General features: G+C 34.8%; 1 protein-coding gene across 1 annotated transcript; it reads right to left on the bottom strand.

Annotated features, from left to right (window-relative positions):
* Nucleotides 1–5,146: 5,146 nt before the first annotated feature.
* On the bottom strand, nt 5,147–11,389 carry LOC107857549 (aspartic proteinase). Its single transcript, XM_016702345.2, has 14 exons — nt 11,025–11,389; nt 9,734–10,102; nt 9,573–9,633; nt 8,736–8,830; nt 8,552–8,664; nt 8,176–8,344; nt 8,052–8,091; nt 7,866–7,930; nt 7,155–7,268; nt 6,962–7,026; nt 6,705–6,858; nt 6,517–6,636; nt 5,566–5,654; nt 5,147–5,488 (listed from the first exon to the last, which is right to left on the bottom strand). The coding sequence occupies exons 2-14, from the start codon at nt 10,094–10,096 to the stop codon at nt 5,404–5,406; spliced, it is 1,533 nt and encodes a 510-aa protein (XP_016557831.1). The 5' UTR covers nt 10,097–10,102; nt 11,025–11,389; the 3' UTR covers nt 5,147–5,403.
* Nucleotides 11,390–20,806: the final 9,417 nt, after the last annotated feature.

Genomic DNA, 20,806 nt, shown 5'->3' with positions numbered 1-20,806 from the left:
CTATTGTATATCAGATCCTAGATCTATCATGTAAAGGTAGCAATAGGCAACAACAAGCAAATAGATCAGAGAATTTCTCCAGTGGAGCATCAACTTTCATTCTTGAAGCCATGTACCTATTCAAATTCTTCAAGGCTCCCTTCAATGCCTTGAATTGACAGTAGCATAAAAATCCTCAAAACTACTCATAAAACTTGAAGTATTAGCATCTGTATTTCCTTTGAAGCAGTTTCAACATCAACAACAATAATCTCCTTAGCTTTGCTCTTCTCTTCAGCCTTATTCATTATTTTTTTAACTTCTATTTTCTACTGCTACTAATTCATTTTATTGATCTACACTATTTTCTACAATAGTCCGGTATTCTTACTGCTCCCAAATTAATGCAAACATCATGTTGTCTAATTTCCTAGCCTAATTCAGGTTCTAAATGAGTTGAGATGATATCAACGCAAGCTCAAACTCAAAAATAATATTTCAAATCTGAAGACGAATGAGTAAACAAACCAACACACGTTTGGTAATTTTTTGTTACCACCTACTCTGATAGTATCCATAATGTTAGATTAAACTTCTGATGACAGAAGCACATACTGAAATAAGAGAAGTCAATAGTTCACACGATGATCCTAATTTTTTGTTTACATGCCAATCATATAGATTTCACCAGAGTACTAACAGCCATCACCAATAATAAAAATATACAGCAAATTGACTTAATTCTTACAGTTCTAAATCTAAATATTCTTTGCCCTACAGACAAGGGCATGACTAACCATTACATGATAAGTCTTTGCCCTACAGACAAGGGAAGGGCATTCAGTATGTATACATGTGAAACTTTTGCTAAGTTAAACAGATGCATTCAGATCCCTTAAAAAAAGTCTCTTTCACTAGGTGTTCTAGTAGGCATAAGATAAAAGTTTCATCAACTCATACAACATACAGGTAATATCATTCCACATACAGCAATGCACAGAGGAAAACTCAACTTTGGGTGACTGGCTAGCAAATTCATCTATTAAAAAAAAGGTAGTCCGGTGCACTAAGCTCCCGCGGTGTGCAAGGTCCAGGGAAGAGCCCGAGCACAAGGATCTATAGTACGCAGCCTCATGACCTTGTAACACCATAATGATCTAAATTGTAACATTAATGTACCCTGCAGGTATCAACAGTATATGGCTACAAATGGAGCCGTGGGGTCAAGGAGCAATATGGCAATTGAGAACAACATCATCCATAGTTGGGGTCTTTGATTTCTAATTCTACTTCTTGGGATACATATATAGAACAAGTTTTCACGACTAAAACTAATTTAGTGACATATTTATGATGTAACGCGCTGGTTAATTCTTCAATTGAAATAAGGAAAACTACCCAGAAGAGAATCAGAGGAAAACTTTCCACTACTTTCGTCTAATTACATATATATAAAAAAATATTATTTATTATTTTCTATTTGTGTAAATTTGGGGGTTAGTTTTCCAGATATATAATCACTTAACTAATAATTATAGTTTTTCAGATGATTACTTAACTACTGGTTATTATTTCAAACAGAAATTAACTCTGTGATATAATAACTATTAATGAATGACAAATGTCACACTTACATTAGCAAAACAGTACAACATTAATTCTAATATAGTAAAAGGGGGAAAAGAGCCAAACTATTACAACTCTATTTTGCGACGGTTGTATATTGCCATTATTGTTAGGATATTTACCTACATCTCGTGACTTATGGGAAAAGGAGTTGACTGAGAACCATCAATTAAAATATGCTAAGATCAAAGAGGAGATTTTACTAAACCCTGTAAGCTGCAGAACTATAAGACCTTGTATCTTATGGTCTTAGCAGGTCCATTTGTCATGTTGTTCATCACAACTGATTATCAAGTAAAACTCTTTAATCTAGACAATCAGAATTATCATGGAGAAAAGATAAAAGCGTGAGATTCCTTGGACATGATGCCAGCAGCGAAGTCAATGAGCCCCTTGAATGCTGCAACATTCCTAAAGAGGATCATCTACTGAGCTTAAGTAAAACTAGCATATGGCATCAATACTTTGAGGCAAGTACCTACTTCACTATGAGTTCTTTTGCAACCTTTTATCTCATATGTAAACCTTTTTGTATGAATATAAGTGGTGTGTTTCTAGTTTACAAAAATTTTGTAGCAGATAGAACGTAATTTGCAGCGAACTCGTCAAGATTTAGAGTTCTTCTCATAGATTTACCGCTCTTTAGGAAAAATAGGGTATCATTTTACTTATATCTCTCAACTCCTGATGTTACGCATTTCACCGACCATTAACTACCCTATCAAATTATGATGACTTCCATCAGTTATGCTTTTTCTTTCTGAATTTATGTTCTTTGCCGGAGTCAATAAGAAATATTCTTTTTTTGTTTGCGAAATTAAATCCTGCAATTGGTTGACTATCCGAACTTTCAACTGGTTGATAAAGGATTTCATTTCCCATGTTGCAATACCTCTCAAGTTTCTCCTTCCCTCAACAAAGAAAAAGGTCAAAAAGGGGGAAAACATCAACCAAAACAACACTCCACAATTAAACTCAATCTTAAAGTATTTTCAAGCATACTCATTATTAGATATACAATTATCCACTTAAAGTCATAAACATAGATATAAAATCAGAAAGGGCAAACAAGATTCAAGTTCAGCAAAACAAAAACATGGGAAACTAAAGTAAAAAATTAGTTGTTTCTCACCAAATTATCAGCAAAGCGTAAAGTTTTTAGCAACATCACCAGCGGCCTCAACCCTTTCTTCTATGTATGGCTATGTATGTATAGAGAGAGAAACTGAGTATTTTTTTTCGAGAAGTAGAGAGAGAAAGTAAAGAGGGGAATGAGAAAAAGAAGAATATATTTCTTTGAATTGTGGGGGGGAAATATTAAATATTTGTTTTTATGTAAAATGGAGGCAAATTTTAGGCGCTATTTTTTTTTATGAATAGCGGGGGGTTTAAGCCTCGCAAATATATTTGATGGATATCGGGGGTTTTTAACCTCCGCAAATATATAATTTTTAGCGACACGTATTTAACCCCCGCAATTTATATAATTTTGCAACGGTTAAAATAACCCCGCAAATAAACCCCCGCAATTAGACATGTTTTTTTGTAGTGATCCCTCCATCAATTTTTGTAACTGATCTTGCATTTTCGCAACTCATCATTCATTTCTTCTGGTGCTCCACTTTGATTCTTACTACATTCCATAATCAAGTCAAGGATTGAGTGGCTTTGATACCAATTGATGCATCAAACATGTAATTGAACTAATTCTAAGACAATAATCGAGGAATCTTGATCTAAGCTAGGGTTAGCAGCTGAAGTTATTTGCTTGAAATGAGAGAAAATCAAAATAAAGAAGAGAATGTATTATTGATTGATGATGAATGAATATGATGTGCATCACAAGTTCTATTTAACACTGATGGCTAAAGAAAATGAATAACTGTAAATGAATAACTGTCGCTTAAAAGAATAACGAACTACATGGCGACTCTGCGACTAACTTTTGAACTAGTGAACAGTAATCCGAATTAATTTTCGGACACAGTAACTGTTTGCATAAATTCCACTGCAGCTCTTTTTTCCCTGTTGAGCCCTTTCCCTTTTGACTCTGAACTCCTTTAGCCTCTTTAATCTTGGAAATCATACACCATTGAACTTCTTTAGTTAACATTACTCCTTGATCTTGCAGCATGCTGGAAGGTTGGGTGGACACTATTATTACTAATTATAGAATATCACTTGTGTAACTTGTTTTTGTTTTTCATACTTATATTAGGAAAGTCATTTTCCTCAATTAAGGAATTTATTTTCCTAAACAATTGTTTATCAAAACTTTTGACCAAGCATACGCAGAAACAACAACAAACCCAATGTATTCCCACCTAGTGGGGTCTTGGGGGTAAGATGTACGCAGTCCATACCTCTACCTCTAAAGAAGTAGAAAGGCTGTTTCCGATAGACCCCCGGTTCAAGTCACGAGATACCACACAAACTCATAGTAAAGCACAGAACTAGATTACATAACATAAATACGGCACCCATAAGTATTAGAAAACAGAGGAAAGCACACAGATTCGTAATAAAACATGGAACACGGAATCATAACAAGAATAAAACCCCCACTAAGTAATTCCCTACACTAGCGACCCAAACCGGCCCTAGTCTTCTGCCCTAATTCGCGTCCTCCAGACCTTCCTATCTAGGGTCACGTCCTCGGTGAGCTGTAACTGCTTCATGTCCCGCCTAATCACCTCACCCCAGTACTTCTTCGGCCTACCCCTACATCGCTTAAAACCATCCAACGCTAGCCTCTCACACCTACGAACCGGGGCATTCATGCCCCTCCTCTTCACGTGTCCGAACCATCTCAATCGAGCTTCCCGCATCTTGCACTCCACTGGAGTCACACCAACCTTCTCCCGGATAGTCTCATTCCGAACTCTATCCCCTCTAGTCAGCCCACACATCCAGCTCAACATCCGCATTTCTGCCACCTTCATTTTTTGGATGTGGGAGTTCTTAACTGGCCAACACTCCGCTCCATACAACATGGCCGGACGGACTACCACCCTGTAGAATTTGCCTTTCAGCTTGGGCGGCACCTTCTTATCACACAACACCCCCGACGTGAGCTTCCACTTCATCCATCCCGCCCCAATACGGTGCGAGACATCCTCGTCAATCTCCCCGTTACTCTGGATCACGGACCCGAGATACTTGAAACTATCCCTCTTACATACCTCCTGTGATTCCAGCTTCACTACTACCTCATTCTCCCGCCTCACGTCATTAAACTTGCATTTCACATACTCTGTCTTGCTTCTGCTCACCCTGAACCCTTTAGACTCAAGAGTTTGCCTCCACACCTCTAATTTGTCATTCACACCCCCTCGAGTCTCATCTATCAGAACTACATCGTCTGCAAAAAGCATACACCAAGGCACCTCCCCTTGAATACATTACCAACGCAAACAAAAAGGGACTAAGAGTAGATCCCTGATGCAATCCTTTAAAGATTTTGCAGCAATCCTGTAAGATTTTCCTTCGCACCAAACACACCCATAAAGATTATACTCCTTAACCAATTCATGTAGCTAAATTAGAGAAAGAAAATGAACTTTTATTATTCTTGCACGCGAGGAACTAAGCACAGTGGATATAGAAGCAAAGTGGATATAGAAGCAAGTGCTACTACATCTCATAGTCGAAGAGAAAGGCAAATATTTACAAGTATAGTTTTTCTAACACCTTGGAGTGTTCATACATTCAATTAGTGTTCATACATTCAATGAGTGTTCATACATTCAATCCCATTTACTATGCATCTCTCTTCATAGGAGGGACACATTAGTTTCATCAAGCTGCTTCAGCAAATCCAACTCTGGTTTTTCCATAATCGAAGACTGTGTGATACCGACCCATGAAAATATCACCCAAGATCCTGTAACCATAGAGAGTACAGTGTTGAAAGGATAGTTGGATATTTATAAACTCCGAAAGAGAACATATTAAATTTACCAGAGAGGTCCACGGGGAGGAGGAATATCCAAGCCAATGAAACCACTAATACATTGTGCTTTATCATCCTCGCCCACCTTGAGTATGTACTGATCCCAGGAAAAGAAACCAAAATCAGTACATAAATTCATATATAAGTCATCAAGTTAAAAAGAACACCACTGTAACAAGCCTTGAGGGAACCACACATCCACTTGCAACTTTACACATTTAATGTTGGAAAATATTTATCGAAAGAACGGGAAGACTCGGGAGAGGTGGTCTGGTAAAGTAAAATGCATCTGGTCAAGTGATTTTGCATAGTACCTGAACTCTTTTTATAGTAAGATATGGTCTTTCCTGAATAATTAAAAGATCAACCTCTATATTTATTAAACCACACAACAAAGAAATTTAGAGAAAAAAGCCGAATATGATCAAGTGATTTGGTGTTCGCATCATGAGTTATCTTCTTTGTAAGATTTGTTGTATGCTGAATCAGACTAAACTTTTTTTTTGGGGGGGGGCGGGGGGGAGGGGAGGGGAAGATAGAGGGAGGGAGGGGATTGTGAAGGGAGATACAATCTGAATCTGGCTTCCTTGGACCTTCGCAAGCTGCCTGCATTAGCAAGGTTGTCAAGTAATATATTTCCATGAAAACTACAGATTACTTAACAGAGCACAAAGATCATATGCAGATTTTCTTGGATGTCAGTTAGAATATAAGATACTGTAAATTGAAGTCAAAATCCAACTCCTCGCAACCTCAAATATAGTCCCAACATGATCTGCAACACTCAATACAAACTAAAAACCTTAAAACACTAGAACCGGACTTTTGTAATATGACAACTAGTTGTAATGCAACAACCAGATACTTAAGATCGGCTACTTGTTTTTTTTCCCGTTTGAAAATGTTGCACTAGAGAGGTATAGCTAAGTATTACTGTCAAAAACCATTTTAAAGCATACCTCATTGGGGGAGAGGTCAAACACTTTTCCACCAATCGTGAAGGAGACTGTAGGCATGGAAGAAAGCTTTCCACAGTCAACAGCTGATTCTCCCAATGGGCTTGGGAGACGCTCACAAAGCTGTCAGTCAGTAAGTCAGCAATCTGTATCTAACAAGAGGAGAAAAATATAGTGTCGGATCTTTTTACCTCGTTCACATAGTTCAATATGCTATCTTGAGTCTGGTTTTGTCTCAGTTGATTCTCCATCCATATGACCGCCATTTCACAAGCAGAACACATACCATCATGCAGTCCTGCTGATCTGCCAGCTTTCTCATCCACTACACTCTCAATTCCCATACTGCAGAAAAAAGATCAATGCAGACCCAGCATTTATCTCAATATGATGGATTAACTAATGCACTATATGGTCCCAGTAGGGAAGATAGAGCCTGAAGACTAACCTAACTCCGTGAGTTCCATCAAAAGTGCATACTCCAACCTGCGAGCAGATCTTCTTTGGATGTGCCTATTTAAAAGCTGACCAGTGAGATAATCGAAAAAGACAAGTACGTACCAACTGCCATTCTGTAGTAACTGCACAGGAAACTGCATATCAAACAAATGAAAGTGCTAGTAAAACAGCTGAATGCTCACCTCTGCTAACAGCAAATCCATGATTGTTTGCCCATACTCTTGAATTACAGCTTTGCATTGTTGGCTAGCAACTCCAGAGACTCCAATGGCTTGATTAATCGTAGCGATTATGGTCTGCAAGAAAAGGTACATTTTAAGACTGCCCAACCTTTGGAAGCGTTTCACATGTACAATTGCCGAGACAAAAGGTTGCAGATTTTTTCATAGATTATATATTGATGACATTTACAAAGTCAACAAGATAAAACTGCCACAGTTTTTAAGTTGGATAATTTTCTTCTCAAATAGAAGAGGCATAAATAATAAATCGTGACAACGGGACAAAAGCAGAAGAAGAAGCATCACACTCATCGGAAGTGATAAAAGCAAGACCATAAGCAAGAAGTGAAAAAACAACAGTACCTACTGTGGCAATTTTAGCCATCAAAGGCCCACTTAAAAAGCTAAAGATGGTATATCCAAAGACATTCTCAGAAATGAAAATTACTTTCACTCAATCCTCTTTGTGAATGAAAAATTAAGACACAACATGGATGTAGAGTTTTTGTTATTAACTCATGAATCTTAGGAATATGTCACTCCTGTAGCGGAGCAAGTATGGAAGGTTCAGAGGAACAAGGAAATAGAAAATGGAATTGCTGGTAGTGATGGTGGAAAATGATGATAAAAAAATTGATGTTTAATATTCCAAATTAAGGCTATATATATTACCGATGGACCAGCCAAGAGAGAAGTCCCAGAATCTGCTATAGCCGAGCACCCACTTTTACAGTAACCTACATAATATGTTCATGTTAGACAACTCAAATGAAGTGCAGATCCTATATCCAGGTAGAGACTTTCACTAATATCCCCTAATTTGGAAATCCAATTCAAAAGGTAAAGAGCAAAACATACCGGTAGCTTTACCATCGATCAGAACATCACCCATGTCAAACTGCCAATTATATTACTAAGATTAAGATAGCAGTTGTACAAAACATGAACATACAGACAGTATCTAATTAACAGAACAACCCACCTGCCAATAACCTTTCTGCGTGACTGGGACATAAGTGATTTCTCCCCTAAAGTGATTGGGATCAACACCACCAAACACAATTTCTCCCCCTTGCTCGTCCTTCGTGTTTCGGTTGAGCCAAAATGAAAAGACAGGATCTTTGACAAGGCCCTGTTTGACCATGTTGTACCTGGAAAAGACAGAAGATACTGCTCAGGTTAATTGTTAAATTGAATTTAACCAAACAGAGACTTCCACAGCCTATCCTATATTCATCAAAATTTAGTTTAATGTGTTAAGCCTCATCTGGAAAAAAAAAAAAAAAGAAGGAAACAGTCTAGAGCATGAATTTGGTCTACGGGAAAGAAAGACAGGAAACAAAGCATCACCCACATACCAAACTGGGACAGCACTTCCAACAGAAATCTCCTGGAATCCAAGACCCAATATACCATCAAACTTGGCTACCAAAAATGTGACACTGGGTTCTCTGGTTGCCTCAATAAATTCCTAGTACATTAACAGCTTGAGATATAATTTTCCAAGAAAATTTAAAGCAAACAAGGGGTGGTTGTAGTCACCTGATCTTTTACCACAAGGTCTCCAACTTTGACATTATCGTCACTGAAGAATCCAGAAATGGCTCCACTGCCATACTGAATTGCAGCAGGCTCCCCTGTATGCCAAATTGAAGAATTATCGCTGACTAAATCACATAAAATTACAATGCAAAATAAGGTACTGTGGAAATACTTGATAAGATCAATTATATTGTTCACTAAGGTAGGAGTGAATCCACACATATGGTAAACCTAGTCAACTGCTATAGGTTGTATCAAATTGATTTCCTCTGAGCAACAGATGAACTGCTAATGGAATTGTGATAGAACACAAATGCAACAATAACTAGTTCTTTAAAGAATATTTCTTATGTGAAGAACCTGTTAAGACATTGATACAAAAACCTAGTTAATAGGGAGGAAGTAAGATTTCCCAGCCATACAGAAGGAACCAGATTTTAGAATCACAACTAGACACCAAACTCACGGCAGAGAGAGTATTAATGTTCTTTGCAAAATCTAACTATGGTATGTACTGGGAATTATAAAACAAAAAAGCCTCCACGTCCCAACAGTCGGCCACATGCACTCGTCATTTAACTTTTTCCAAGAATATTGCTTGATGCACTGTGAGAAACGATAAGGACAATCCGAAAGGTGGTAACAGGGTGATAAACCTCGATCAATCTGAGAGAAAACCCTCGATACCCCACCAAAGAGAATGCACATATTCTAAAGTTAGTGACAGTTCAACAATAACAGGCATCAAAAGGCAGCATATGTTTCATGCAGCAATATACTAAAAAATGACAGTTAGAAACTATTGGCATCAATATAAGAAAAGCAAAAATAACATACCATTCTTCTTATAAGTACTTGATTGGCTTGATTTATACTTGGAATGAAAGAAACAGGGAATCTGCAACAAGATAGATCATCATCAGATTCAAGATGGATGACATTGCCAATGTAAGCATTCACTACTATGGTTTGTATCATAACCATGTATAGAAGCTTACAGAGAAATAGCACTTGGATGAAGGCACCCACAGATTGGAGCTACCGGTGTCGAAGATTACAGTGAATTTTTGAGGTGGAGTGCCTATACCAATCTCCCCAAAGTATTGAGCATCCATATAGTTTTTCAGTGCTACAATGTCTGTATCTTGAGAGTCCCCATGTTTACCATGGAAGTTATACTTCCTAAAAGACGCCCTTAAAACGTCCCCTTCCTTGGACTCGAGGCGTGCAGCAAGTCGGTTGTTTTGATCAAATTTCATTTTTTTCAGCCGAATTCTAATCAAGCCATCATTTGATGAGGAGTCTAATGGAAATAACAGTGCTGAGAGAACCAGGGCAAAAAGAAATATTTTTGCTCCCATATTGACCTATTAGATTTCAAATCAATAAACAAAAGAACATTATCAAAACATTCAACCAAGACAGGAAAAAACTTATTCTTCTTAATAAACAATCAAAACTTCCTAACATGACATTTGAGAAGACTAATCACTTGCAAACTCATGGTTTAGGCACAAAATTAGAGGAAAATGCTTAGTACTAACAGCAACAGAGGAAACTATATAAATCAAACGTCAAGTTGCAATAAGTATTTTACCAAATCTTTGCAATAGCGCCGATCACTTAATCAATTAGGCCTCAATTCAAAAAGCTGGGGTCAGCTTTATTATTCCTCTATATTCATTACAATCTATTCGAAGTTCCGGACCCAATTCAGCAGAAACTGAAAATAATGCCTGAGAATCAGGCCCTTTATATCAAAGTGAGAAATTTGTACAATTTCTGGTCCTTTTAAATAATACTACTACATTATCACCTTTTTTCTTTTTTACTTTTTGTTTAACCCCTTCCTTCCCACCTTTTCTTCTCCCCTTCTCTTCTCTCGAACCTACAACCTCAAAGTTGGAGGTGGAGGGCGTTTACCATCCTAGCAACCGCTAAGAAGCACATGGAGACAAAACCCCAAGCACGCAAAGCATAAATATAGTTAAATGTCATTACACCGGAAACATGAAAAATTGACTAAACGGGAAAATATTGTTCTTAACTCCTCCATTACCATCAACATTGAAGAAGAAACCGAAAATGGGAATCAAGACACAGAAGTAAACCTTCCATTCCTCACGAAAACGCAGCAAACAAATCTAGGAAACTCCGATAAAGAGATCAAATGTCCATTAAGCTAACGCCAAAACCTCTTATTGCCCGAAACAAAACGGAAAAAAAAAAACATATAACATGAATGTATGGAACGCAAAAAAACTGAAAAAGGGTAAAGGAATTACTAACCAATTTGATGAAGCAACGAGAGGAAAAGGTGAATGAGTAAGAAATAACCCCTTCGACTCCTGCATGTATAAATAGGATCAAGGAGAAAAAACATGGGTCCCACCAAGTTTGAGATCAGCTACTGTTTTCCTGCTAAAAGATCTTAACCGTTGATATCTTTTTAGATAGAAACATCGCTTTCACGATACTTTTGTTTTGAGAAAAGTTATAGCCTATACTAGGGAAGCAAAGAACATTTCGTAGGGAAGTAACTTGATCTGAACCGTTGATTCTTAATCGATGGTGAAGACTATTTCTGAGGAGTGCAAGGGTTGATAGATAAGTGGGTCCCTTCAAAAAATAGAAAAAAGAAATAATTGGGAACAGGGATAGAATAACGTGACGGAAAATGACGAGGTTTATACGGGAATAACATAACGGAACCCATACGTGTCGGAGATTGCATGCAGCACTTTTTTTGGTTAGCTAAGCACGTTACATTTGCTTTTTGCCATCATTCTTCTTTTCTCATGTTTGTTCCTTTTGCTATTGAGTGAAAGGACGAACAATTGGATTTTTTGTTTCATAATTAAATAATTATATATATGTTTTTTGCCTAACAATTAATAATTACTTTTTCTGTTTTTATATTAATTAAATACTTTTTATTTTGTATGGTATTTAAAAAATTATAAATAAAATATTAATTTTACTATTATACCCTTTATTCATATGAATGTACATAATATAATTTGTTTAAACTTTTAAAAAGTATATTAATGACAGGGGTAAATGAAAAGGTTTTAATTAATTATATCTTGATTTTGAAAGTGATTAAATAATGTAAGATATATTTTTAGTAAGATAATCAACCAATATGGAATGAAGGGAGTATATATCAAAATACATCTCAACTTTTAATTGTTTGAATTTCATATCTTAATTTTTAGATTAGATGAACGAACAATTAATAATTTAGGTTGAACAATTAATAATTTAGGTTGCTCTTTGATAAATAGCTCAACAAAAAACTCACACACAAGTTCAATATGAAACTCAAAAAATCATAATATCATTAACTCTTTTTTATTTAGGGTAACTTACATAAATTTTAAATTTTTAGTGGGTTGTAACACTTTTTACCATAACTTTATTAAATTACAAGATATTCCGAATTTTGATTCTTGTATTACATATATTAAGTGTTGATACATATGGATTGTGATACATTTATAACTGAGTGGTTAGTTAAATAAGAAAGTAACGGATTTCATTTATTACGAGGAGCAAATCACGTGCAAATCATTTCTCAATGAATCTCTGAGATACCCAAAATCAACAAAACAGAAGATGAACTTTCAAATTTCAAGCATACTATATCCACTACTAATTTCAACTATAGAAAATTTCTTCCTTCTCGTTGCTCCAATTTTTTAATTTGGCGATCATATTTATGTTGTTGCGACATTCAGGAGTTTGGGTTTTGAAAATTAGGTATGACAATTATAGATTTGCCGGTATTGTGATTCATGAAAAAGCTTTATAACGAGAACTAATAGATGTTATATCGATTCAATTAAAAATTGATGAATCTCTGAAAAATCATGCCAAATACGTTGTTCAAGAAAATTCATCAGCAATGGTGATTCATAAGGATATGACTGTGAATTTTTTTTTTAAAATTTTGAAGCATGCATCCGGATTTGAAATGTATCTACTGTGTATTACTACAACTGATATTATAATTGGTACTGATACTTTTTACGTGAAAGTTAGTGCAATTGAGTGTCATGATATTGTTGAGTAGGTTGAACTTGCAATAGTTGTAATTGATAATGTTCAAGCTTTGTCTGTGGTTGATATGGATGTTAAACAACTAATAATAAATCACAGTAACGAAATTGTCAAAGTGAAACAACTTTACTAAAATAAAGCATCTCTTGTATCGATAATGTAACACTATATAATCAAACACAGATTTAATTTCAGACTAAGAGATCAGACAAATAGGGGTATGATTTTTTGAGTTGATACATCTCAGTGAAATAGATTTTGTTTTTATGATACATCTAGAAATTATGTGATACATTTAGCTATATTACAGTACATTGTTATTTTCTATATTAGTTAATTAATATTTGTGATACTTTTAGAAGCCTTAACTTACATATCATAGATTAAAATTTGTGATTCTTACTTATGATTTCTTTAATGTGCATTGTTGTTTTCTGAATTAGTTAAAAAATTTTGTGATACATCTGACAGTTATGTGATACATTTAGTTATATTATAATGCATTGTTGTTTTCTAGATTAGTTAATTGATATTTTTGATGATTTTTGAAGCCTTGACTTATATATTGTAGATTGAAATTTGTGATTCATACTTATAGTTCATTTAATATGCATTGTTGTTTTCTGAATTAGCTAAAAATATATATAATACATCTTAAAGTTATGTGATATAATTAGTTGTATTACAGTCCATTCTTTTTTCTAAGTTAGTTATTTAATATTTGTGATACTTGGAACAGACTTGACACACAAGTTGTAGTTTTAAATTGGTGATTCATATTTATAGCGTCTGAATTAATTAAAAATATGTTTGATAAATCTGAAAGTTATGTGATACATTTTACTAATAGTATAATCATGATTTATATATATGATATGTTTTAAAAAAAACTCTTTCAGTTATGGTTTGATGTGTATCTCCGGAATGTAATTGATTATTCAAGGCTTCAATGATGAACATACTTGCCCACTGAAGAACATGGTGTTTGATCAAAGGCAGGCAATAATTGCTTTTGTAGTTGGAATAACTGCTCCAAAGTTGTTGAACCATAAAAAATAATCACACCAAGTGACATTATTGAAAATGTGAAATAAAAATTTGATTTGGACATAGAGTACATGAAGACATGGCGCGATAAAGACCATACTTTGAAAACACTGAGAGGTGGACCAATTGATGAATACAAGAAAATGTTTACCTATATATATATATATATATATGTTGAATTCTGTTTATCCCACTTCATATATAAGGATGCATAAATCACCCGAGAATGAGTTCTTATATCTATTATAGCACTATATCATGAGTTCTTATATCTATTATAGCACTATATCCATTGATGAGAGGATTTGAGTATTGTAGACCTATTATGGCAGTAGACAAGAGTCACATGAGTGAACCACATAAGGGAACATTCCTTTCAACTAGCACACTTGATGGGGTAGGTATTGGTCTTAGTAATATTGTCATGATTTGATTTACGAGTCATGATAGCACTTACTAAATTTCGCCAGTAGGTAAGCCAAATCATAATTCGGAGCTAGCGTAATTGATTAATTCGGTAGGAAATGTCCATCATAGAAAAATTCAATAACACAATTCATAAATAAGCATAGTGCTCTAAATATATAAAACAGTCAAAACAAGATACCATCCGATAACCTAGTAGAGCCAGTACAAGAGCCTTTAACAATAGAAATATAACCCAAGTATCTAGAGTAGGCAATACATCTGTCTTAAATACAAAAAACTAAATATAAAAGTGTATAAGAAAATTGACGACTCAGACTCCAAGAACTCACCCTATCTCCTAATATCAACATCGCATGAACACAGGTCAAGATGGTAACTAGTACTAGAATCTGCACCAAAAAGATATAAAAGTATAGTATGAGTATCAAAACAACGGGTACTCAGTAGGCATCATCGACCGACTAAGTTAAATCATAATATAAGTATGGTAAAGTGTAAGATAACACAACTAGTCAAGGTACATAAACGAACCTGAATCATCTCCAACATCATTGTACATAATAAATAATTAAACAGAAATAACATAATAACATAAAGCATCAACACATGCCAATATCGTCGTGCACAATAAGTAAATAATGCAGAATAATAACTTATCACAAGCATCAACCAAATAAACATAACAGCAAAATTGACTCTCATACGCCTAGAGAGTACACTCAAGGATAGAATAAAGAAATAAACCAACATTATACTAACTTTCATCTTTATTTAACCATCATTCCATAATTATCATCAATATTTCATTTACAAACATTATCATAATTTACCAACATTTGACAATGTACCCACATTCCATAATATTACCATCATTTAACAACCTTATCATAGTTACTCACTAGCTACCACTTATTTGCTAACCATCTTTTATTGACAAATTCACTTGATTACTAGTCATCATTTATCCTCAAGTCATTATTTAACAACTATTCACAATATATCCGTTAATCACCATTTATCAACTAGCATCATTTATTAACTAGTCATCCTCTAACAACTAATCTTTGTTGTTCAACTAGTCATTATAGTCACTTAAACAATATCCATCACTAACCCTCATTTTGCATTAATAATCAACTATACCACTTTATAAATATTTATTACTTTTGGGTTATAGCAAGCATCCCTAATATCAACATCAAATCTAAACTACATATAAGCATGTACATGTATATAAAAGCCATATGTATGGTATAGTCACACTCAAACCTGTAGATGTACACATAGGAACATCAATATAATCATCCTTCAATCTTGTCAGGCATTAATATATCATCATAATATCCTGCAACCTTATTGGGTATCAATATATCGTCATAATATCCTTCGGCTTTTTCAGATATCAATATATCATCATAATCATCCTCTGACCTTGCCAAGTATTAATATCAGCATAATGTCCTCCGGCCTTGTCAGATATCAATATATCATCATAATCATCCTCTGGCCTTTCTAGGTATTAGTATCATGATAATATCCTCCGATCTTGTCAAGTATATAATCATCAATGCTATAAGTGCCAATATAGTTAAGCATTAATATTTATAGCATAAAAAATAACACAATTGCTAACTTCAGCAACAAGGATGCTTTTTAACATGATTACTAGAATAAATATTTAGTATGATCATAATTATAGGCAATATCTTAAGCAATGACTTATCAATAGTATATTCAATGGCTTATCATTACCATAAAAAAATAGTTTGAGTAACAGTTAATCCATGACATAATTTATAGCTTATTCATAGCATGATCAATAATATAATTTATGACTTAGACATTATCATAGTCAAGGGCTTATTCAGTGGTACATTCAGTAGTCTAATCAATGGCTAAAATAATGGCATCAACACATGTCAATATCGTCGTGCACAATAAGTAAACAATGCAGAATAATAACTTATCACAAGCATCAACCAAATAAACATAACTGTAAAATTGACTCCCATACGCCTAGAGAGTACACTCAAGGATAGAATAAAGAAATAAACCAACATTATACTAACTTTCATCTTTATTTAACCATCATTCCACAATTATCATCAATATTTCATTTACAAACATTATCACAATTTACCAACATTTGACAATGTACCCACATTCCATAATATTACCATCATTTAAAAACCTTATCATAGTTACTCACTAGCTACCACTTATTTGCTAACCATCTTTTATTGACAAATTCACTTGATTACTAGTCATCATTTATCCTCAAGTCATTATTTAACAGCTATTCACAATATATCCGTTAATCACCATTTATCAACTAGCATCATTTATTAACTAGTCATCATTTAACAACTAATCTTTGTTGTTCAACTAGTCATTATAGTCACTTAAATAATATCCATCACTAATCCTTATTTTTCATTAATAATCAACTATACCACTTTATAAATATTTATTACTTTTGGGTTATAACAGGCATCCCTAATATCAACGTCATATCTAAACTACATATAAGCATGTACATGTATATAAAAACCATATGTATGGTATAGTCAGACTCAAACCTATAGATGTACACATAGGAACATCAATATAATCATCCTTCGATCTTGTCAGGCATTGATATATCATCATAATATCCTTCAACCTTATTGGGTATCAGTATATCATCATAATATCCTTTGGCTTTTTCGGATATCAATATATCATCATAATCATCCTCTGGCCTTGCCAAGTATCAATATCAGCATAATGTCCTTCGACCTTGTCATATATCAATATATCATCATAATCATCCTCTGGCCTTTCTAGGTATTAGTATCATGATAATATCCTCCGATCTTGTCAAGTATATAATCATCAATGCCATAAGTGCCAATATAGTTAAGCATTAATATTTCTAGCATAAATAATAACACAATTGCTAACTTCAGCAACAAGGATGCTTTTTAACATGATTACTAGAATAAATATTTAGCATGATCATAATTATAGGCAATATCATAAGCAATGACTTATCAATAGTATATTCAATGGCTTATCATTACCATAAAAAAATAGTTTAAGTAATAGTTAATCCATGACATAATTTATAGCTTATTCATAGCATGATAAATAATATAATTTATGACTTAGGCAATATCATAGTCAATGGCTTATTTAGTGGAACATTCAGTAGTCTAATCAATGGCCAAAATAATGGCATAATCAATAACTTGTCATAAGCTTAACCAATAAATCACACATATGACATAATCATTTGGGCGTTACTTTCAATGTCATTCATCATAACCAACAAGTATCAAGGTTCCTCAATATTGCCTCAAAAGGGCATTCTCTAGGCCTTTAATAAGCGTATAAGGGTTTAAGAGAACTAATCATCAATCTTGACATAAGGTGGGTCAAGATCCCACTTCTAAATTTCCGAAATGCATTCTAAGTCAAACACTACCCTGAACTAGGCTATGGTATTTAAATCCCCACTTAGATGTATAACTAGCCACACTTAGTCCTAAGGTAACGGTTCTTCTCAAGAACTTTAACTAAGTCAAATGGAAATAAGGAAACCTTTATTAGTGTAAGCTACTAAGGCCAAACTTACCCTAATCATGGGTGTCTAAGCACTTTTATCTAACTTGAGTTATCTAAGGAATTCTCATGCTAAACATGAGTAATGAACAAACTCAACTAAGACAGAAGGAAAACAACCCAAGTGTTACAACTCTATGATTTCAAAATAGCTTAAACGGTCCAACTAACCCAAGTCTTGCATTTCATCAATCCAACACCTAAAAATTATCCCAAATCTAACACAATATTATAAGAATACTCTAAGATAGCTCGATCTAGCAAGGATAAACCTAGTCTACCTCGATGCCGAAGAAAGCTCAACGAACCACTAAACCACAATTTTTCCCTTTCGAGAAGCCTCCTCAAGATGCCAAGCTATCAAAAATACATTCTACTCAACAATACGGGAATATCGATACCATATTGTACCATTGTGCTTTGGATTCAAAAATTCCCTCAAAAACTCCATTGGTTCCCACTTATAGAAATCGTATTTTCAAAACCAACCCAACATTTATACAATCTCAAGGAATCATTACCCTAAAAAAAGGTGAAAACCAAGCTAAATTGGGGTTAAAATCTAGCTCTAAAGGTTTTAGGAGATTTTGAGCAAGAAATCAAGAAATTTCACCAAGAAAAGGGTGAATTCTAACCTCAAATTGAAAGGTAATCACAAAAATAAATGTTAATCAAGCTCGCAAGTCACCCACAAATCTCAATTTTGAGATATATCACTCTCTAGGGTTTTTGCTCTCAAGTAATGGATGAAAAATGACTAAAATCACGAATGACATCACTAGAAACTCATAATGACCATATTGGGTTCTTAGGGATATCCACTTTCCTAATCTTTAACTGATGATAACCCGATCGAAGATCAATCTTAGAAAAGCATCTAGCACCCTAAAGCTGGTCAAAGAGATCATCTATCCTAGGAAAAGGATATTTATTCTTCACTGTCACCTTATTCAGCTGTCGATAATCTATACACATCCGAAGGAAACCATCCTCCTTATGAACAAAAAGCATGGGAGCACCTCACAGGAACACACTAGGATAGATGAAACATCCTTTAACTACTTCTTAAGTTCTTTTAACTCAGCCGGGGTTATTCTATAGAGAGGGATAAAGATAGGATGGGTATCCAGTAGAAAATCAATCACAAAATCTATTTCTCTATTGGGAGGAATACCAGAAATATCATCGAAAAACACCTCGAGAAACTCATTAACAACAAAGAAAGATTGTAAAGAGAGAATCCCAAAACTAAAATCTTTAACTCAAACCAGATGATAAAGATAACCCTTGAAAAACAGCTTTCGGGCTCTAAGATAGGAAATAAATCTTCCCTTAGAACTAGGGAACTCATCGCCCACTCTATTACCTATTTATTAGAGTATTAGAAAATGAACTTTCAAATTCTACAATCAAGAGACGCATAGAACAAGTGAAGCCAATCCATCCCCAAGATCACATCAAAGTCTACTATATCAAACTCTATTAGATCCACCAAGGTCTCCCTACTACAGACACCACACAACCCCTCTATACCTTTCTAGCCATAATAGAATCACCCACTGGAGTAGACAGATAAAAGGGATAAAAAATACAGTAAAGACCAAAATCAAAATGAACAGCCACATAAAGGGTCATATAAGAAAGGGTGGACCCTGGATCAAGCAGGCAATATACATCACAAAAAAAAATATAACATACCAGTAACAAAATCAGGATATGCCTTAGATTCTTGATGGGTGGAAAGGACATAAGGACGATTCCAGTCAGTGTCAGTACCAGAAGTAGAACCCTTTGGCATAGGAGCTGAATAAGTAGCAACCGAAACCTTATTAGCTCCAACACCAATATTTGCGGACAAACAGTTTCTCTGAAATATGCCTAGGATGGACACATTTAAAACACAGATTCCTCTCCTCATCACAATAACCACGGTGCAACTATCCACAAAATTTGCAAGGAGGATGAGCTGGGTCTGACTGAGGTTCACTAGCTTGAGACCACTATTAGTCTAAAAGTGACGATCACTAGATGACTTAGTATATAGAGAACTAACCATAGAATATGAACTCCAATTTTCCCAAGTCCTTTTATTTTCCCTACCTACCATTTTTACCACTATTCTGCTTGCCTTCACCCTGCTCTGAATATCTAAACTTCATATTCTGTCTCTATTCTATTTCTTTTTGTCTCTTCTTTTTATCTTCAACCTGTAGTATATACACCACAAGCCTAGAGATATCTATATTATTATTCAACATTGAGGCCTTACACTCTAGTACCAAGTCTCGAGACTAACTTAAAAAAAACTTGCTCATTCTCTCCCTCATACTAGATAATACCTCTGGGACATAATGGGATAGCTGGTGGAATTTTAAAATATACTCCTTTATAGTCATCCTTCCCTACTTCAAGTTCACAAACTCTTTGACTTTAGCCTCCCTCAACTCCTAACAAAAGAACAATTAGGAAAAGCATCATAAAACTCCTATCATATAGCTTGCTCAGCATTATCATCCTTTGACTACTCCCACTCTTTATATTACTGATATGCCATATCCTTTAATTGATATGCAGTAAACTCCATACCCTTCACATCAGTAGCATGCATACTCTAAATATATTCTTTATTTTGTCGATGAACCTTTGAGGATCCTCCTCAACCTTAGATCCAGTAAAGGTCAGAGGATTTAAATTCATAAAATGATCGACGCTAGTAACCTCAGAAGATGGAGCAACAAAACTAATACAGTTAGGCTGATGAGACTGAAAACTTACCGACTGGGTCAATAGATGAACTGATTGATGGAATTCGACATTAGAAATATATCTTTGGGGCAGTGGGGTATAAACATCATCAACCTGAGAATCCCAAAGAGGACTGGTAACATCATCAGCCCTAGAATCCCAAAGAGGACTGGTAGGGACCAGTG

The sequence above is a fragment of the Capsicum annuum genome, chromosome 2 (assembly GCF_002878395.1).
Source record: "Capsicum annuum cultivar UCD-10X-F1 chromosome 2, UCD10Xv1.1, whole genome shotgun sequence".
In the NCBI taxonomy this organism is placed as follows: Eukaryota; Viridiplantae; Streptophyta; class Magnoliopsida; order Solanales; family Solanaceae; genus Capsicum; species Capsicum annuum.
Note: the sequence above shows the minus strand (reverse complement) of the source record. Positions and strands in the feature narration are given on the sequence as shown.